Source organism: Eurosta solidaginis, chromosome 4 (genome assembly GCF_040869045.1).
Source record: "Eurosta solidaginis isolate ZX-2024a chromosome 4, ASM4086904v1, whole genome shotgun sequence".
In the NCBI taxonomy this organism is placed as follows: domain Eukaryota; kingdom Metazoa; phylum Arthropoda; class Insecta; order Diptera; family Tephritidae; genus Eurosta; species Eurosta solidaginis.
The window spans coordinates 193,439,596-193,462,250 of record NC_090322.1 but is presented as its reverse complement, the minus strand read 5'-3'; the positions used below and the strand labels follow the sequence as shown (position 1 = coordinate 193,462,250).

The following is a 22,655-nucleotide window of genomic DNA, read 5'->3' as shown; positions in this document are numbered from 1 at the left end:
CAGTGATCTAGCAGCTTGTACGATCTGTTTATTTCCGGATTAGCACAGTATATCGCAGACTCTACTGATTCCACTACTTTGGAACCATCGGTGAACACGTGTATCGCCTCGTCTGCCATTTGGGCACCCTTGCGCCAACCATTCACCTCAATCGTGGCTCTAAGAGCCCTTCCACAGCAGAGGTGATAACGCCCCGCCCTGCGGCGTGCCCCTGTCCACTGAATTCATGGGCTCACACAAACCCTATTGTGAAGTAATCTTCCTGCAATTTAACATGCAGCCGATCCATCAGGTTATGGCTGGATGAACTTCAATATAGTTAAGACTATTCATAATCGCCCGTTTAGAGGCATTGTCAAAATCCCCGGCAATGTTTTTTAAGAAGTTTCTTATCAAAACTCCTTATCCATAGAAACTAAACCAGGTTTATATTGTAACGAATTCACTTGCAAATCCTCTTATTTGCAATCCTCTGCTAAGTTCGAATCACTAAACTGTTGAATAAATAACTCCAATATTGAATGATGGAAAAATGGCTTTTATTAAAGTACTTCACAATAACACTTATACTTTGCTACTCGCTGGCTTAATAACCAAACTGATTAATAACTCAAATGAAACTCTAATATTGGCCGCCAGATCGCGTGCTTAATCAATAACTGATTGATTGCTCAACTCAAACTGAATTACTTCTTACTCGCCTGCCCCGCTTTTATAGTTTACGCTGCATACTTCTAGGCTCTTCGATTTCCAGAACGTACTAGTTAATTTCGGCTACAAAATCGCCAGCCACAACTACGTGCACAAATTATTGCCCTCTCTTGTGACAACTCAGATAAGATATATGCATGTGTTTGTCATTGCCGCTCCGATGCTCGTATACGTACATATGTGTAGACGCAATTATTTATTCGTTTATGTAGATACATAATGATTGAATTATTGATGTGAATGTTTGTAGTTTACAGTCTCTCGAGTACACATAGGCGTATTTTTTTTTTTTTTTTTTTTTACGAGGAGGAAGCATCGAAAGCCTCATAGTCAGTGTGGGACTTTAACCGCACTAAACCTCCTACCGTCTGAGTACCATTTACCCCCCGGTACTACCGTCAAGTATTCCGTCGGGAGGTAGGTTGAGCACTAAGCTCTACGTCTGTAGGGGTCACGTTGCTGTACTTAGATAGTGCCGCGGTATGGTTAACGCTGGGACTGACACGCCCTGCTTACTACCTGAATGTGCTTGACGCATACCACTTCTACGAATATTTGCAAGCCTACCTTAAACACTGTGCATATAGTGCTTGTGGCATGCTTGTGCGTTCGACTACTTGTATTGTAGGGTTTTGTTTTTTACATATGTATATATGTGTAAATAAATTATATATGTATAAATAGAAATTTTTTTTTTTTTTTTGAATTTTTTTTGTGTTTTTTTTTTGTTTTTTTTTTTGTTTTTTTTTTTCAATAGGTTTTTCCGTTTTTCATTTCATTTTTTTTTTTTTTTTTGTTTTTTTTTTTTTTTTGTTTTTTTTTCCACAATACGTAACGGGGCTTTCCTCGTACTTCCACCGGTTGGAGAGGTCTTCTCTCCAATCCGAGTATAACCTCTGATTACATGTGAGACTACATGTGAGACGTTTACCCTCATACTCGTTGTTTCTACGGTTGGAGAGGCCTTGTCTCCAATCCGTAGGTTTGTCGTTGCGTGTATGTTGACTGCTTTTGGTCGCACGGTTGAAGAGGCCGTGTCTCCAATCCGTGCTTTATTCCTTCACCTGGGGCAGTATTCGAACGGTTGAAGAGGCCTTGTCTCCAATCCGTCGCCTGGTTTGCTATTACATTTACCTACATATATCAGTATTTTCTTATTTTATCATTCTCACGCCGCTAATTGTACGGAGGCCTTGCATTCAATACGTGCTCAGCTCGATCCCCTCCACCTTAGCAATTTGTTATCCACCCACACAACTCGACTGTTCAATGTTCGCTGCTGCGCCGTAGCTTTCAAGACTTCGTAGACACTTCATTATTTCCGCTATTACATCGCACGCCGCTGACCATTTTACCTTGCTTTGTAGCATGCATCCAACAATTGTTTCAGGAGTGTAATCCTCTCCAAATATTCTGCACAGTTTGCATCTCGAGCTATAGAACCTAGGACACTCGAAAAATACATGGTAAACATCTTCTACTGTATCGCCACCGCAGTGATCGCATATGTTGTTAGGCTCGTGATTGAATCGGTGCAAATATTCCTTAAAGCATCCGTGACCACTCAGAAACTGTGTGAGGTAGAAATCCACCTCGCCTTGCTTTCTAGATATCCATATATTAATATCTGGGATACATCGGTGTGTCCAACGACCATTTGTTGAGGCATTCCACCTGAGCTGCCAGTTCTGCACGCTTCGCTCTCGTGCTCCGTTACTTGAGCTTTGATCCCGATAAATCGTCGCTGCTTCTTTTGCTAATATGTCTATAGGACACATTCCTGCGATGATTAGTGCTGTGTCGTCAGAGACAGTTTTAAAGGCGCTACAGACGCGTAGTGCACACAGGCGGTAAGTCGACTTTACCCCGCGGAAGTATGATTTATACTCCGTGGCCTGATGCCAAACAGGAGCCCCGTAAAGTATTTGGCTTTTTACAACGCCAGCCAGAAGTTGACGCCATCGTTGCTTTGGCCCTCTTGCATTTTTCATTATCCTAGATAATGCTGCTACGGTTTTTGCTACCTTTCCATTGGCATACTCTAAGTGGGATTTGAATGACAACCTCCTGTCTATCACAACCCCCAAGTATTTTATTGCAGGCAGCGTGTCGATGTCATGGCGGCCGATTCTTATAGTGACCTGCTCCACCCTTTTCCTACTTGATATGAGTACAGCCTCTGTTTTTTGTTTCGCCAGCTGCAGTCCATTTTTCGTAAGCCACGATTGAACCATCGCTATGCTTGTATTAGATTTGGCGCATATTTCGCCTAGGTGCTTGGCGGTGATTACCAATGCGATATCGTCCGCGAAGCCGATAATTTTCACCCCATTGGGTACCTTGAGTCGAAATACTCCGTCGTACATAATATTCCAAAGCAGTGGACCGAGCACGGATCCTTGAGGAACACCTCCTGTGACGTGAAGCTTTTCTACTCCAGCAGCCGTTTCATATTCCAGCACTCTACCCTCAAAGTAGCTGCGTATGATCCTACGCAGGTAAAGGGATATGCCTATCTGCTCCAGCGTGTAGAATTTTTGCCCAATTGGCAGTGTTGAAGGCATTTTTTACATCTAAAGTAACGATAAGGCAATATTCCTTAGAGCCTTCGAGCCATCGGGTGCCACTTATGGCTTCTTGGGCCACTTCCTTCGCTATGTTCACAGCTTGGATGGTGGATCTTCCTTTTCTAAACCCAAACTGGTTATCGGCAATACCACCCACATCTTCAATTTCTTTTTCGAGTCGATTATAGAGGACTCGCTCAAGAACCTTACCGGCGGAGTCGAGCAGGCAAATGGGCCTGTAGCTAGATGGTTCCGCCGTATTTTTACCAAACTTTGGCAGCAGGACCAGCTTTTGTCGTTTCCATATTGTAGGAAATCAGCCAAGCATGCATTAAATAGTTCCGCAAATGTTGGCGTGTTATAAGTGAGAGCTAGTTTGAGTGCTCTGTTTGGTACCCCGTCTGGGCCAGGAGACTTGCGGTCTTGCAGTCTATTCACCGCTTGAAGGACCTCGACGACGGTAACCTCGTCAAATGAGTATAGTACGGCGCCTGATGTGGGAGACACTAGCTCCCTTTGCGTGGGAAATAAAGTATCTACCACGTTTCTGAGAAAAGACGGGCATGTTGGCATCGCCTCTCCTTTGTGTTTCAATTTCTTAAAAACCAATTTATAAGCTGTGCCCCAAGGGTCATTCTCGACGTCATCGCAAAGCTTGAGAAAGCATTCGCGCTTACTATCTTTTATTGCTCGCTTAAGTGCGAGTCGCGTTCTTTTGTAGGTAGCTCTGCACTCTAGAAATTCCGGTCTCCCTCTGGCTCGTTGATAGTGCCTCCTAGCCTGAATACACTCTCTCCTTAGGGAGTGTATGCGCTCGTTCCACCAAAATGTGGAACAATGTTGTTTGCGCTTGGTCTTTCTAGCCATTGACGCATCGCATGCTGCTCTAATATCCGCCATTAATTTATTCGCCATTTCGTTAGCACTTCCTCTATGTTCGACTGTTGTCAACATTAGCTTGAATATGTCGGGGTCAAAAGTATTGATATTCCAACCTCTGTTTTTTAGGGGTGGCTGTATAGTGGGCCGCCCTCCCCCCTCGAGGTTGATGTCCACCACAATCGCTGAGTGATCGCTTTGGGTATAGCAATCACTGATTTTCCACTCAGCAAACCTGTAGAGATTGGCGCTGACAAACGTTATGTCGATTACGAAGCCGAACCCATTTCTTAAGAAGGTGTTTTGCCCACCCACGTTAAGGAGCGCTACATCAAGGCATGCAAATGCTTCGAGCAGAGCCCTCCCTTTGGGAGATGTTCTCTGTGAGCCCCACTCTATAGCCCATGCATTAAAGTCTCCCGCGATGACGAAACGCTCCCGCAACGTCGCATCCATGGCTATTTTCCCGACGATTTCTTCGAACGCGTCCAGCGGCGTACTAGGTGGTATATAGCAACTGTAAACGTAAATGCCATCAATCTTACCGCATACGAATCCTCGTTCCTTAAGTATTATATAGGCGTATAAGTAAATGTATCTGTGTGTGACATCTCTTTCGGCTGCCTTATATATGTGTATACATGATTTGATTATTGACGTAAATACTGCTTGGCATGGCCTTAGCATCGCCTTAGTGATGGTATAGCTTAGTGATGCTAATAGTGACACTGCCCTCCACCTAAGTCTGATCGTCCCGATCAGACAAATCTCCCGATCTAACTACCGCTAGCAAATCCAAATGTACCACTCTTCTAATCCGGGGTTTCTCAGTGGTCTGTATGCGGTAGATGGTATCACTGATCTTCTTCACAACTTTGTACGGGCCTTCCCAACTGCACCGAAATTTGGCTGGAACACCTTTCCGCCGGTGAGGGTTGTTTAGCATTATCAAATCCTCCGCCAAGAAACCTTCCGAATTAAAGTTCTCGTCATGCCAGTTTTTCATCTTACTACTCGTTACCCTGGGCCGTTCCTTCACACTCTGTTTTTTGGTCAATGAAACTCTTCGTAGAGCTTGCGCTGGACGGATTTGCTTTGCATAATCGGTATCGTTCCCACATTTCACAACAGTAGTGCGCTCCGGCTTGAAACTACCCTCGCATTCTTTCTCGGAAATTCGTTGCTTTGTTTTCCTGCGTCTTTTAGGTTTTGTCAATGCCAGTGTTTCTCTCGCAGGTACTTTTGATTTTGATTTATTTGGCCCATTCGATCTATCAACCTTTGCCTTTGACTTTCGTGGTCTTTGTCGAGTCTTTTCCACCAGTACCCGATTACTGCTGAACCCTTTTTCCAAACTAAAGTTAAGTGGTATGTCCTGGTTCTTATAGCGCATAATTTTTCTCTGCATATCGATCCTGACGTCATGGTCAACCAAGAAGTCCACTCCCAATATGACTTCATCAACGATCTCCGCCACAACGAATTTGTGTAAAACCATGACTTTTCCAATTAATACCTCACATACCACTTCGCCTTGGACTTGATTATATTCGCCTGTGACCGTACGCAACCTTGCTCCAGGTAATGACTTTACTCTCCTCTAAACCAAATCAGATCGAATCAAGGAATGAGATGCCCCCGTATCTACAGTCAGTACACGCTCTTTACCATCCACATTCCCTCTGATGTTAAGACTGCTTTATTTCCTTCCCATCTGCGACACAGATATAACAGGACATTCAACAGCCGGGGCAAGTTTTCGTTCTTTACATTCGACACGCTCTTGCTCATTTCCGCCAGCTTTGCGTTTACGGCCACCCACATTGTTGGAACTATTAGGACCAAGATCGCAATGACGTGCAATGTGACCTGGGTTGCCGCACCTGAAACATTTAATAACTCCGGCATTCTTCTGTTGAGATCCCTTCAGTGCTTCCCAAATTGTGTCTACCCACTCTGGCCTTTCTACTTCCATACGGCGTGCTTTGAAAACTGGCTTACACAGAAGTGACGCTGTTTCCTGAATCAGAGCTTGCGACACCGTTTCTGCGAATGTTGGCTTTGGGTTTGCGTATGTAGCTCGCTTTGTTTCAATGTCCCGTATGCCATTTATAAAGCTCTGAATCTTCACTCTTTCGTGTATTCCACAGGTGCATCTGTTTTCTATGCTCGCTTCCATAACGTCGTTCTACAGCAGCCATCAATGCTTCATAATTGTTCCGCTCTCCTTCGGGAACCGTCTGTAGAATTTCCGCTGCTGGCCCCTTCAATGCCACGAACAGTGCAGCAACTTTATCTTCCGCATTCCAGTTGTTCACTGCTGCGGTCTTCTCAAACTGTAGCTTAAACACCTGGAAAGGAACAGAACCGTCAAAGGATGGTGTTTTTACCTTTGTATTGCTTGCTGAAACAGCTGGGCGGTTTAATTGCAACTCTTGTATACGACCTCTCAAAGCATCCACCTCGGCTTCGATTTTTTCCTCAAACTGCGTTATTTTCTCGTCCATACGTGCTTCGAGTTTTGATGATATACGCGCCTCTTGCGCTTCGAATTGTACTGTCATGCGTGCCTCTGGTTCTTTCAGTTGTGTCTCCATCTTTGATGTAATCTGTGTCGACATTTCTGCCATACGCGTTTCTTGTGCTTCAATCTTCGATGTAATCTGTGTCGACATTTCTGACATACGCGTTTCTTGTGCTTCCATCTTGGATGTTATGCATGTCTCCTGCGATTCCAGCTGAGATGACATGTTGGTGGATATTTGTGATGACATTTCTGTTATTTGTGCCGATATTGCAGCCAACATCATGTTCAGGTCTGTATTCGCCATTGTCTGCGGTGTTTCATTTTTCTCTTCAATTTTTGCTGTTGTCTCGTCCTCATCAGGATAAAAGACATACTCGTCCACATCAATTCCTTCTGCTTCCATTGCCTCTCGTAGCCGTGCCTGAAGTTCGAGTTTAACGCCGCTTGTATTCAATCCACGGCTCTCCAACTCCTTCTTTAGTTGCTGGATCTTCAATTCACTGAACTTTTCCATGTCCTTGTTGTCCTCTGGAATTTATTCAACAATTCCTCTTCTGACACCAATTGTAACGAATTCACTTGCAAATCCTCTTATTTGCAATCCTCTGCTAAGTTCGAATCACTAAACTGTTGAATAAATAACTCCAATATTGAATGATGGAAAAATGGCCTTTATTAAAGTACTTCACAATAACACTTATACTTTGCTACTCGCTGGCTTAATAACCAAACTGATTAATAACTCAAATGAAACTCTACTATTGGCCGCCAGATCGCGTGCTTAATCAATAACTGATTGATTGCTCAACTCATACTGAATTACTTCTTACTCGCCTGCCCCGCTTTTATAGTTTACGCTGCATACTTCTAGGCTCTTCGATTTCCAGAACGCACTAGTTAATTTCGGCTACAAATCGCCAGCCACAACTACGTGCACAAATTATTGCCCTCTCTTGTGACAACTCAGATAAGATATATGCATGTGTTTGTGCATTGCCGCTCCGATGCTCGTATACGTACATATGTGTAGACGCAATTATTTATTCGTTTATGTAGATACATAATGATTGAATTATTGATGTGAATGTTTGTAGTTTACAGTCTCTCGAGTACACATAGGCGTATAAGTAAATGCATCTGTGTGTGACATCTCTTTCGGCTGCCTTATATATGTGTATACATGATTTGATTATTGACGTAAATACTGCTTGGCATGGCCTTAGCATCGCCTTAGTGATGGTATAGCTTAGTGATGCTAATATCCGTGACAATATAATCTCTTTTAAGTTTTACATCTTTTATGGATAAGTAGAAAAATTTAAATTATATTTTACAGCGGCAACAACAATATGCTGTGCTTTGATATATACAATTCGATCTTTCGAGACTCGCTTTTATTTGTTAATCAGGAAAACTCGTTTTGTTTACAAAATTTCACATTTCGTTGGTTCAATTCAACCGATTTAATATCCATTAAGGAGCTAGTCAAGTGGCGTCCGCTTAATACAGATTGTCCAGTCATACCGGGTTATGGCAATTGTACGTGCAAAAAGGAGCATATGGTGACCACAGTAACGGTAAGTTTTTGAAAATTTAAATATTAATTATTAATATATATTAATTTAAATAAGTTTTAATTTTATAGAAACAAAAAATCTGTGTCTGTATTAGAGGTTTATGCCGATCACTTTATCGGCGGCGGCGGCGTAGGCTCTATTATATACCGGCGGCGGCGGGGTGGGCGGCGCGCGGGCGTACGCAGGTGTTCTTACTTTAAAAAGCTTGATTTTTCTGTTTAAAAAAATAATATTTAGGAGATGCTTTGTTTTTATGTATTTAAGGAAAGCTTTGGCCATTTCGGAAAGATCCGGGGTTTTTGCCTCAAAACTCGCAGATCGTTCAAAAATGTTCAGGAGTATCTCCTTGCGGAGGGATTGTCCCTCTTTCACTTACTCCAGAGACGTCACTTTCCTAGAAGCTCTAGGTGTAGCTCCGAAGACTTTCTAACTGATGTTTTTGTCGCGCTATGTTGCCGAGCTACACCAGAGAAACACCTTGAAACGGTAGGAAGTGACTATTCGGCCAAGGATGCCGCCCTCGGTCTAAGTGGATGCCATTGCGAAACTCATGGGTGAAAATCGTATAATCCTCGACGCATCACATAATTAAATTACCAAGGACCCTGGATAAAATTTTTAAAATGTAGACCAAAGTTTGCAGACGTTTGTGTTCACAACATTGATTTCAATAGTCTTCGTTAAATCAAAACGATATTTTAGAATGAAAGTCGACCGATTTTAAGTTGAAAGATGTTAACTGCTGTTTTCCGGCCTTATGATATAAGAGCTCATGACCGCGTAGCTTCAGTTTTCAGTATAGCACCACTACATTAGGGTAGTAGCACACACGGTCATTAATACGACTGTCTTGGGAAAGTTTTGCTTCACCACTTTGAGTGCTCTTGCGAAAGACAAAGCCTCACCTGGTAAATATATGTGCCTAAGTATTCACATTTGTAAAAGGAGCCGTAACGTATATCATCTACACGTTAATTTTAATTTAACTTGGTTGATAGGCTATAATCAATGTAATTCACTCCAAGGGACTAGTGTTGGATAGGGCGGCCAATTTTAGGAAATGTCAAACCGGGAGACTTGGGTCTTGAAGGATGAAGTGTGAAAATTAAAATTTACATATCAGACGCTATTTTAAAGTTTCGCAAATAAACAACAGATGTTTGAATGTAAGTCCAAGTGATTTTTCAAACCCTTCTCATACGTACATATATCCTCAACTTAAGTATGAGGTAAGAATCATTTTAAATGAGTGATTTTGACGAATGTCAAAAATATCGGCACGACGGCGGCGTGTGAAAAACGACCAAAATCGGCGGCGTATATCTGTATTGTGTATCAAAGGAGTTTTGTGATGATATGAAAGACATGACGATAGTGTAATGAACAAAAGCACAAATGCTTCGCTGATTAGTTAGCAGAGAAGCTGCCAACAACTCGAGTCAGTTATTGCGAAACAAAAAGTATGGCGCCGCTTATTAAACAACAAGTTCAAATAAATGTTTTATGATCAATGTTTAGCCGTGTCTTGCGCCGTTCTTCCACTTTGCAAAGATCAGTCATGAACAAATATTTTTTTGCAATTACCTTTTCTGCAGCAATTTTTAGTGGCTTCCTTTGTGTTTATCTTTTTATGTACCCTCTCACAATCTTTCAACCTTTCACTAGCCAATTAACACCATTATTTGTTCTTTTTAACTCAGCTCTTTCACCTAGCACTTTTACCTATCAATTTTAAAAGTAAACTGGTTTTTTATAATTTTTCATCAATAAATTCGCGCGTCACTTACATAAAAGATTTTTTCACGCACTGAAAATTTCTAACTTTATTTTATTCGTCAGCTGGCTCGTGCACATTGCGCTACTATACGGTTGTGTGATTTTAGGCGCATATGAGCTTACAGTGGAGGTCGCATAATTTTTACAAAATTAACACCGATCAGCGCACGAAGTCTTGAAAATTGAATATTGGTCGTTGAAATATTGGTAAAACTTAGTCGATTTTTTTTTCAACAAAACAGAAAACTGTTTCAGATTGTTCGATTTATGTATAGTTCATTAAGTGCAGGAACAAAATAAGAATTTATTCTAAATTTTACTAATTTAATAGGAGGTTGCAGCGGGTTAGGGGGCTTAGAGGGCATAGAATATACCCGCGGTAGGTATACCTGTCGTAAGAGGCGACTAAAATACCAAATTGATTCAAGGGGTTGTGTACGCAACCCTCTCAAGGGGTTGCCAGCGCAATATATATGTAGCTTCTCCAACCCAATTGTCAACCTCACCTACCCGTGGCGAATCCTGTTTCTTTAACAGCCGAGGCTCTGGCGACCTTGAGCTCCTGATGGATCTAGGGGGTGGGAGGGCGGTATGGCCTAGAAGGTTTCATGTGGTCATACCAAATCGTTCACGAGATGGTCGGGCTAGTACCTTTATGATGCTTGGTACCGGAAAGTACCACATTTGCATCCGGCAAATGACCATCAACATCGATAACACTCACCAAGGCTTTCAGGGAGTTTCTTTGTCGTTAATACAACAAAAAAAAAATAAATGTAAGGCGCGATAACCTCCGAAGAGATCTAAGGCCGAGCTTCTCTTCCAATTTGCGTCGTGCGTCTCTTGATTTTCCTTACAAATTGGCCGGACGGGACCTACATGTTTTATGCCGACTCCGAACGGCATCTGCAAGGCAGATAAGTTTTCACTGAGAGCTTTTCTTGGCAGAAATACACCCGGAGCGCTTGCCAAACACTGCCGAGGGGCGACCCCGCTTAGAAAAATTTTCTTCTAATTGAAAAACCGTATTTCTAGAATTTTTTTATTGCTTTGCCCGGGGTGTGAACCCAGGGCATACGGTGTGGTAGGCGGAGCACGCTACCATCACACCACGGTGGCCGCCATGACTTACTTACTTATTACTATCAATAGAAATTTGACGCGTCCAACGCTTTTATTTAATTGTCTGATCAACGCCCTAGATTGATGAGGAGTGTGATGACTAGTTCTTAGGACCTACCTCATTATTTTCTAGCTTTTAGTATTATTATTATTTCATGTAAGTATTGTTTTCAATAAAACCGTCTAACTTAAAGATTTTTTTTTTTAATTATTTTATTTTCAAGTTAATAGTCTTTATTTAATTGCCTATTATTTCTCGTTCTATTTAGTTCATTTAGTGAATCATTATTACACGGACCTTTTCCTGACAATTTGTTACAATCTAAGTCCTCAATACATAATCCTTCTAAAGACTTTACTCGACTCTGCGCCACGTATGCTTGTCCCTCCCCCAACTCCAAAATATTTTGATGTCACTTCTACCGGACTGTATGTAATATTTGTTCCAAATACGAGCCAAATCGGACATCATAGGTCGCTTTCTATTCATGTATGTATTATATTATATTATATGGACCAAATCGTACCACAAATACGATTTTTTTGAATATATCGATCCTTGCGTCACCTAGCGGCGATATTTTTTCATAGGTCGCTTTCTATTCTTGTATGTATTATGTGTTCCAAAATATGAGCCAAATCGGACCACAAATACGATTTTTTTTTAATATCTCGATCCTTGCGTCATCTAGCGGTGTTTTTTTCATAGGCCGCTTTCTATTATTGTATGTATTATGTGTTCCAAATATGAGCCAAATCGGACTACAAATACAATTTTTTTAATATCTAGATCCTTGCGCCACTTAGCGGCGATTTTTGTTCTTATTATTGCATTGTCATTGGGTTCTGTACTATGTTCCAAGTTTCAAGCTTGTAGCTTATCGAGAAGTTACTTAAATTTCAATTACAAAATTACGGCCGTGCAGCCGTGCGGCCGGCCTGTCAAGTCAAGCTAAATAAAACCGTTTAATAAAAAAACAATTTAACTTCAATAAACATTTTTTTTTTTCGAGATTTGTGTTCCGCGAAAGTGTCTTTAACATCATCAAAGTTTAAAGATCGGGCCATAGAATTTTCAATAGACAGAATAGCCAAGTAACATAACTTGTATTGTCTCATAAAGTTTCTTAAATAGGTTTTTATCAATTTTAGTTTTTGAAAATGATCGTTCAGCACTGGTTGTAGTCACAGGAATTGTAAGAAATAACATTAATGCAGTGCATACTTCAGCAAAGCTGCAAGACATAAAATGATTTTTTATTCTAAATAAACGATTTTTCTATTTCGTCTCTGAAAGTGGACCGAAAACTAAGATGTTCTCTGGCAAATGATTCAGATATGTCTTTTTATATATCTTAACAAATTCGATAGCTTTTTTAATAGATCAGTGCCATTTAAAACATTTAAAGTTGAAGACTGCAAAACGCTGAAATTTGAAACAATTTCATTCATTGGAATGAAACTCGGTCTCAGTTGGTTTATAATGATGTCCAATGCTCGATAAAATATATTCTCCTTGAACAAACTTTCCAGATCTTGGAGACGCTCATCTTCGCAAAACTAATCAAAATTGCGTTTACCACTATTGCAGGTTCATCTGGCTGCGGGTGAGGCCGGTGGTGCAATACCCCGCCCAAGACGACGAGCTGGTCTGGGCCCGCAAGCATACCTGCTTGCCGCCGCTCCTCACCACCCAAACAGACAGCCACGTAACAACCATTCTCTGACGAGTTTTAGAAAATTCAGTGGTGACGGGCCATTTGCCTGCTACAATATTTGCTTCCATTTTTAAATTTTCAAATTAATGTCGATACCTTTCCAATTCTATAAAGGGATAGAATGTAACGAAAGGCCGATTGGCAAAAGAGGGCGCTGCACACGATGAATCAGCGGTATACGCTCTAATCCGCTTGGTAGAAATCAATAGGAAACAGAAGTTGCATATGATCCGTTAAGCAGGAAGGCGTGGAATGAAGGGCGGGGATGCAACATTTCTTAAATCATGTGCTCATATCTGTGAAGAGAGGAGACTTAAGGTCATGATGGGCGTACTAACTGGCTTAGGCTTCGTCAATAACAGCAGTTGTATGAGGTGTTGGCCGCAGGAAGTAGTGTTCGTGTACTGCGCTCGCGGGGTCAATGCTTTACCTACTAGAGACAGCAGCGTTGCCAGTTCTTGTTGTGCAGCTATTAAGCTGGTTCTAGAAAACTACTGGTATTTTCCAAGAAGACGTGGTTCTTTTATGACATAAGTCCTGTTACCTTTATTGGGGTTTGATCGTAAAATAAATTCTGGTAACACTATGTACATATTCAGTCTAAGTGAGGACTTTATTGACCGGCTAGGTCAACCTAACCTAACCTAACGCCCGGTTAACTCCGTTCTCTGTGTTTAATATCCAATTCTTTCAAAATATGAATACTGAAACAGCTAAAACTCTGACGTATCTAGAATCATCCACAGCATACTCGATTTATAGCCTGCATGCAATGTATACCCACAAGACACCAATCACCGTTTTAATATGATTTTTCTTTTTTTTTAATTTTTGTATGTTTTGTTTGACAACTGTCAATATTCTTATTCATTTGAAAATTGGAGGATTTCGACGACAATTCGTAAACGGTAGCCCCTGTTTTACGGTTAATACAGCAACAGCTCCAACTGAATTCCGGGATCACTTGGTAGTGAATCGTAGGGCGTTTTTTAACACTTCTACGATGTCGAGTAAGGCGCCCAGAATGAATACTTTGCGCTCTATATATGTACATCTCTGTTAGTCTAACAACCGAATTAAGACTTACGACCAAAAAACATCCGACGCGTTTTTGGCCTCCATACCACAGCGACCGCCGTAACTTTTGAACATATATTGAGAGCAGACCTGTTAAATAGTAATGATTAGCCGTTCCATTGATTATTTTCTATACACGACATTTAATGATTACTTGCTCTTATTTTCTATTTTTAATGACTACTTTTCAATTGATTAACAAAATAATCAAAAAAAAAAATCATGATTTTTTACAATTATTGAAAAAAATCAAAAGTAATGAAAAATCAAAAAAAAAAAATCTAAAATAATCAAAAGTAATTTATTATTTTTGATTTTTTGTTTCATTTGTTTAATTTTGTTTTGATTATTTTTCCGCTTTGTTGAAAGAAAAATTCTCGTTTGTTGCAAGCACGGGTAATTTCTACATAAAAGTACATTTTAGGATGCAATAGTAAATCGTAAGCGCTTATCGAGGTGAATATATACATGCAACGTATAGGGTGAATGGTATATGAGCGTTGATTCAAACATATTCACAGGTAAGTATATACACATGTGCATAATTTGCTACACTCATTATATAAAATAAAAATGGTTTCATCCTTAAGTCAAGCCAATTTTGTTTTGTATCCAAAATTAATATATCCGCTATTTTGGATTAAGTTATGGCTATGCACTGATTGTTTTGTAATCAAAGTTCAAATCATATCATCGCCACTATGTGAGTTCTTCGTCCCATTTAGAGAGCTTTACAGAGCTCACAGAATATATTAATTTTGTTCTCATAACGGTACCGCGTAACGGCATGAACTAATCAATATATATATAGACCTCTATATATCAAAATAATCTAGGCGAAAAAAGAAATTCATTTAGCCATGTCCGTTCGTCCGTCCGTCCGTAAACACGATAACTTGAGTAAATTTTGAGGTATCTTAATGAAGTTTAGTATGTTAGTTTCTGGGCGCTCATCTCAGATCGCTATTTGAAGTGAACGAAATCGAACTATAACCACGCCCACTTTTTCGATATCGAGAATTTCGAAAAACCGGAAAAGTGCGATAATTCATTACCAAAGACGGATAAAGCGATGAAACTGGGTAGGTGGGTTGACCTTATGACACAGAATAGAAAATTAGAAAAATGATGGACAATGGGCGTGGCACCGCCCACTTTTAAAAGGTAATTTAAAAGTTTTGAATTTGAGTCGATATCTTCCATAATGAAATTTGGCAGGAACCATACTCCTATTACTATATGTATGCTAAATAAAAATTTTCAAAACGGATGACGAACACGCGCACTTAAAAAAAATGTTTAAGTAAAATATTAACAAAAAATTTAATATATCTTCAGTATATAAGTAAATTATGTCAACATTGAACTCCAGTAATGATATGGTGCAAAAAAATACGAAAATAAAAGAAAATTTCAAAATGGGCGTGGCTCCGCCCTTTTTCATTTAATTTGTCTAGAATACTTTTAATGGCATAACTCGAACAAAAATTTACCAATCCTTGTGAAATTTGGTAGGGGCATAGACTCTATGATGATAACTGTTTTCAATTAAAATGGGCGAAATCGGCTGAAGCCACGCCCGTTTTTTATACACAGTCGACCATCTGTCCTTCCGCTGGGCCGTTAACACGATAACTTGAGCGATATATACATAGGTGGGTATGTATATACCCATATGCTTAGATAAACGCTCACGATATACCGTTACATCCACCAATGTACTTGTATGTACAAAATAATCAGTGCATAGCCATAACGTAATCCAAAATAGTGGATATATTTATTTTGGATATAACAAAATTGTTTAGACCTAAGGATGAAACCATAAAGGATTGTTGCTAAATTAAAGCTTTTGGACGCCAACCTATGGATCCAACATTTTTTACATATTGTCTGGGCAATTAGAAAAACCGCCGTTTTCGATCTCACATTATTTTATATAATGAGTGTGGTAAAATATGTACATGTGTGTATACTTACCGGGGAATATGTATTTATTTATTCGCCTCGATAAGCGCTTACGATTTACTATTGCATCCTAAAATGTACTTACATATATGTAGAAATTATTCCGTGATGCAACAAACGAGAATTTTTCTTTCCACAAAGCGGAAAAATAATCCAAAAAAATATAAAACAATTAAGGACGGGACTGTTTCGGCTGTGCCGAAGACTTCATACCTTTCATGAATGGGGCTGAACAATAATCTTATCCCATTCGTAATCTCCAAATAATCGGATGTATAAGATAAGAAATATATAGTGAACAGATGTAAATACCTAAACGATTTTTAAGATAAATATAAAATAAAAAAATAGGTAGGTACTTTGTGTGAGAATGCAAAGTTTCAGGTTTTTTGTGGTCTCCGTGTAAAAACTACGAATCACGTATTTCAACAATATATGGCGTAAACGTAACTATTTGATGAATTTTGAAGCTTCTAGCCGTAAAAAAGGGGCAAAAATGACAGTTTATATGGGGTATATAATATATATACCACCGATCTCCATGATTTTTTCAGACAACAATATATGCTATATACGTAAGCATTCGGTGAAATTTGAAGCTTCTAGCTGTTAAAACGGGGCAGAAATTGCGCAAAGTTTCTTATCTGAACAATCGGTTGTATGAGATATATACTATATATACAACCGATCTCTATGATTTTTTCAGACAACAATATATGCTATATACGTAAGCATTCGGAGAAATTTGAAGCTTCTAGCTGTTAAAATGGCGCTGAAATTGCGAAAATATATATATATACTATATATATGGGGTATTCCATCCCATTTCGACCAATTTTGAACCCGACCCCTTTAGAATTGACTGAAAGTTTTTCTTCTTTTTCTAGCTTACGAAAGACGTTTTTCAGAATTTTTTTCAAATTTTTTCATCCAACTCAAAAAAAGTTATGAATTTTTAACAAAACACCGTTTTTGTTTTCAAAATGCTATAACTTTTTCAAAAATCGACCGTTTGAGATCTTTTTTTTTTTAAATTTTTTTAAATGTACTTTTCGGAAAAATATAAAAAAATTTTTAGTTTTTTTTTTTAATTTTTCAGTTTTTCGAGATTTTTCGAATTTCGCCATTTTTTTTTTTCTCATAAAAAACTTCAATCAATTCTGCAATCATCTCCACTACTCCCGGAGTGGGCCGCTCACCAAATTTTATCAAGGTATCTCAAAAATTGAGGGACTAGTTTGCATACAAACAGACAGACGGACAGACGGACATGGCTAAATCAACTCAGCTCTTCATCCTGATTATTTCGGTATACTTAATGGTGGGTCTATCTATTTTCCTTTAAGGACTTACAATTTTGGGTTTCGTGACGAAATTAATATACCATTTCATTTTCATGAAAGGTATAAAAAAATCACTAAAATTAAAAAATAATCAAAAATAATCATTGTGATTACTTTTGATTATTTTTGATTTTTTTCAATAATCGGAAAAAATAATTTTTATACCTTTCATGAAAATGAAATGGTATATTAATTTCGTCACGAAACCGAAAATTGTAAGTCCTTAAAGGAAAATAGATAGACCCACCATTAAGTATACCGAAATAATCAGGTTGAAGAGCTGAGTTGATTTAGCCATGTCCGTCTGTCTGTTTGTATGCAAACTAGTCCCTCAATTTTTGAGATATCTTGATAAAATTTGGTGAGCGGGTGTATTTGGGTGTCCGATTAGACATTTGTCGGAACCGACCGGATCGGACCACTATAGCATATATCCTCCATACAACCGATTTTTCAGAAAAAGAGGATTTTTGTAATATCTTACCCAGTTTAACAGATTGAAGCTTCAAACTTCACCATATACTTTCGTATATTGCACATATTGTTGCCTGAAAAAATTGATGAGATCGGTCGTATATATAGTATATATCCCCCACAACCGATTGTTCAGATAAGGAACTTTTCGTAATTACTGCCCCATTTTAAGAGCTAGAGGCTTCAAATTTCAACGAATGCTTAGGTATATAGCATATATTGTTGTCTGAAAAAATCATAAAGATCGGTGGTATATATAGTATATATATGGTGGTATATATAGTATATATATATATATATTCGCAAATTTTAGCCCCATTTTAACAGCTAGAAGCTTCAAATTTCACCGAATACTTACGTATATAGCATATATTGTTGTCTGAAAAAATCGTAGAGATCGGTTGTATATATAGTATATATCTCATACAACCGATTGTTCAGATAAGAAACTTTTCGCAATTTCTACCCCATTTTAACAGCTATAAGCTTCAAATTTCACCGATTGCTTACGTATATAGCATATATTGTTGTCTGAAAAAATCATAGAGATCGGTTGTATATATAGTATATATCTCATACAACCGATTGTTCAGATAAGAAACTTTTCGCAATTTCTACCCCATTTTAACAGCTAGAAGCTTCAAATTTCACCAAATGCTTAAGTATATAGCATATATTGTTGTCTGAAAAAATCATAGAGATCGGTTGTATATATAGTAGATATCTCATACAACCGATTGTTCAGATAAGAAACTTTGCGCAATTTCTGCCCCGTTTTAACAGCTAGAAGCTTCAAATTTCACAAAATGCTTACGTATATAGCATATATTGTTGTCTGAAAAAATCATAGAGATCGGTTGTATATATAGTAGATATCTCATACAACCGATTGTTCAGATAAGAAACTTTGCGCAATTTCTGCCCCGTTTTAACAGCTAGAAGCTTCAAATTTCACAAAATTCTTACGTATATAGCATATATTGTTGTCTGAAAAAATCATAGATATCGGTGGTATATATATTATATACTTCATATAAACTCTCATTTTTGCCCCTTTTTTACGGCTAGAAGCTTCAAAATTCATCAAATTTCATCAAATAGTTACGTTTACGTCATATATTTTTGAAATACGTGATTCGTAGTCATAGTTTTTACATGCAGTCCACAAAAAACGTGAAGCTTTGCATCCTCACACAGATTACCTACCTATTTTTATACCTTTCATGAAAATGAAATGGTATATTAATTTCGTCACGAAACCGAAAATTGTAAGTCCTTAAAGGAAAATAGATAGACCCACCATTAAGTATACCGAAATAATCAGGATGAAGAGCTGAGTTGATTTAGCCATGTCCGTCTGTCCATCTGTCTGTTTGTATGCAAACTAGTCCCTCAATTTTTGAGATATCTTGATAAAATTTGGTGAGCGGGTGTATTTGGGTGTCCGATTAGATATTTGTCGGAACCGACCGGATCGGACCACTATAGCATATATCCTCCATACAACCGATTTTTCAGAAAAAGAGGATTTTTGTAATATCTTACCCAGTTTAACAGATTGAAGCTTCAAACTTCACCATATACTTTCGTATATTGCACATATTGTTGCCTGAAAAAATTGATGAGATCGGTCGTATATATAGTATATATCCCCCACAACCGATTGTTCAGATAAGGAACTTTTCGTAATTACTGCCCCATTTTAAGAGCTAGAGGCTTCAAATTTCAACGAATGCTTAGGTATATAGCATATATTGTTGTCTGAAAAAATCATAAAGATCGGTAGTATATATAGTATATATATGGTGGTATATATAGTATATATATATATTTTCGCAAATTTTAGCCCCATTTTAACAGCTAGAAGCTTCAAATTTCACCGAATACTTACGTATATAGCATATATTGTTGTCTGAAAAAATCGTAGAGATCGGTTGTATATATAGTATATATCTCATACAACCGATTGTTCAGATAAGAAACTTTTCGCAATTTCTACCCCATTTTAACAGCTATAAGCTTCAAATTTCACCGATTGCTTACGTATATAGCATATATTGTTGTCTGAAAAAATCATAGAGATCGGTTGTATATATAGTATATATCTCATACAACCGATTGTTCAGATAAGAAACTTTTCGCAATTTCTACCCCATTTTAACAGCTAGAAGCTTCAAATTTCACCAAATGCTTAAGTATATAGCATATATTGTTGTCTGAGAAAATCATAGAGATCGGTTGTATATATAGTAGATATCTCATACAACCGATTGTTCAGATAAGAAACTTTGCGCAATTTCTGCCCCGTTTTAACAGCTAGAAGCTTCAAATTTCACAAAATGCTTACGTATATAGCATATATTGTTGTCTGAAAAAATCATAGAGATCGGTTGTATATATAGTAGATATCTCATACAACCGATTGTTCAGATAAGAAACTTTGCGCAATTTCTGCCCCGTTTTAACAGCTAGAAGCTTCAAATTTCACAAAATGCTTACGTATGTAGCATATATTGTTATCTGAAAAAATCATAGAGATCGGTGGTATATATATTATATACTTCATATAAACTCTCATTTTTGCCCCTTTTTTACGGCTAGAAGCTTCAAAATTCATCAAATTTCATCAAATAGTTACGTTTACGTCATATATTTTTGAAATACGTGATTCGTAGTCATAGTTTTTACATGCAGACCACAAAAAACGTGAAGCTTTGCATCCTCACACAGATTACCTACCTATTTTTTATTTTATATTTATCTTAAAAATCGTTTAGATATGTTCAAATTTCACTAAATGCTTACGTGTATAGCATATATTGTTGTCTGAGAAAATCATAGATACCGGTGGTATATATAGTATATATCCCATACAACCGATTGTTCAGATAAGAAACTTTGCGCAATTTCTTCCCCATTTTAACAGCTAGAAGCTTCAACTTTCACCAAATGCTTACGTGTATAGCATATATTGTTGTCTGAAAAAATCATTGAGATCGATGGTATATATAGTATATATCTCATACAACCGATTGTTCAGTTAAGAAACTTTGCGCAATTTCTGCCCCTTTTTAACAGCTAGACGCTTCAAATTTCACCATATGCTTACGTATATAGCATATATTGTTGTCTGAAAAAATCATAGAGATCGGTGGTATATATATTATATACTTCATATAAACTGTCATTTTTGCCCCTTTTTTACGGCTAGAAGCTTCAAAATTCATCAAATTTCATCAAATAGTTACGTTTACGTCATATATTTTTGAAATACGTGATTCGTAGTCATAGTTTTTACATGCAGACCACAAAAAACGTGAAGCTTTGCATCCTCACACAGATTACCTACTTATTTTTTATTTTATATTTATCTTAAAAATTGTTTAGATATGTTCAAATTTCACTAAATGCTTACGTGTATAGCATATATTGTTGTCTGAGAAAATCATAGATACCGGTGGTATATATAGTATATATCCCATACAACCGATTGTTCAGATAAGAAACTTTGCGCAATTTCTTCCCCATTTAACAGCTAGAAGCTTCAAATTTCACCAAATGCTTACGTGTATAGCATATATTGTTGTCTGAAAAAATCATAGAGATCGGTGGTATATATATTATATACCCCATATAAACTCAATTTTTGCCCCCTTTTTACGGCTAGAAGCTTCAAAATTCATCAAATTTCATCAAATAGTTACGTTTACGTCATATATTGTTGAAATACGTGATTCGCAGTCATAGTTTTTACACGCAGACCACAAAAAACCAGAAACTTTGCATCCTCACACAAAGTACCTACCTGTTTTTTATTTTATATTTATCTTATAAATCGTTAAGGTATGCAGATCTGTTCACTATATATTTCTTATCTTATACATCCGATTATTCGGAGATTACGAACGGGATAAGATTATTGTTCAGCCCCATTCATGAAAGGTATGAAGTCCCGTTCTTACTTGTTTTTTTTTGATTTTTTTCTAATGGTAATCAATTAGTAATTACTTTTTTCGGAAAACAATTGAAATAATCATTGGCCATTAAAATGCATCTAATTTATTCGCCGAGAGATGGGAGTGAAAAGCGGATGAGCTAGGTAAAAAAGGCGCATCCCTTGAAGCATGCTGGTGATAGCATATGTAGGAAAGCGGATTGGAAGAGCGAACGATCGAGCACGTTTTGTGTTCGTGCCCTGCGCTCGCCAGACTGAGACTTTAGCTTTTGGGAGTGATACAGGTCTCATCTTTGATTCAGCAAGTGACATATGTAGGTCCTCGAAAGCTTCTAGCATTTGCCAAGAGGATGGAGTTATTTTATAACATAGGTCCTGATTTTTAATTGGGGTCTTCAGTTTTGTCGTTAAACAAACTTCTGGTAACACTATGGACTCATTGAGTCTATGTGAGGTCACGGACCGGCATGCTCAACCGAACCTAATATTTGTTGCACATCTTCTTTATTGATAATAGAAAATTATCTCTTTGTAGGGAGACCAATCTGAGTCTTTAACAAAAATTATATCCGAAGTTGATTGTTCCAATCTAGGTCTTGTCGAACTACCACCAAAACTGCCAGAGAATACATTCTCGTTAAATGTGTCCAACAACAAGGTAATTGCATTAACCTTTAAATATTTTATCTCATGAATTTACTTTACATACTTGGTATTTAGATTACGAGCATTGGTAAACATTTCCATACAAATCCCACGTATCAGAGTCTCATTTATTTGGTTGCGGATGATAACAAAATTTCAACAATGTATGATTTGGAGGGAACAGCATTTATGGAACAATTTCAAAGGCTTTACATGCGGAACAACGCCCTTAGCAGTGTAAGTTGTGTTACTATTTTACAAGACGGGTCAGTGCCTTGTTTTTACTGGAAACAAGATTTTCCCCGAACACATCCAA

The 22,655-nt window shown here is 38.1% G+C and overlaps 1 protein-coding gene across 13 annotated transcripts in view; it reads left to right on the top strand.

Moving 5' to 3' along the window:
• Positions 1-22,655, top strand: part of hfw (leucine-rich repeat domain-containing protein hfw) — a 127,165-nt gene that overhangs the window by 85,010 nt on the left and 19,500 nt on the right. For 12 of the 13 annotated variants that reach the window (XM_067784415.1, XM_067784416.1, XM_067784418.1 and 9 more), the window contains 4 exons: positions 8,021-8,261; positions 8,330-8,446; positions 22,230-22,352; positions 22,415-22,576. In XM_067784415.1, the coding sequence (XP_067640516.1) occupies positions 8,021-8,261; positions 8,330-8,446; positions 22,230-22,352; positions 22,415-22,576 (643 nt within the window). The remainder of the gene's footprint in view (positions 1-8,020; positions 8,262-8,329; positions 8,447-22,229; positions 22,353-22,414; positions 22,577-22,655) is intronic. The other variant, XM_067784424.1, reaches the window with a different exon arrangement.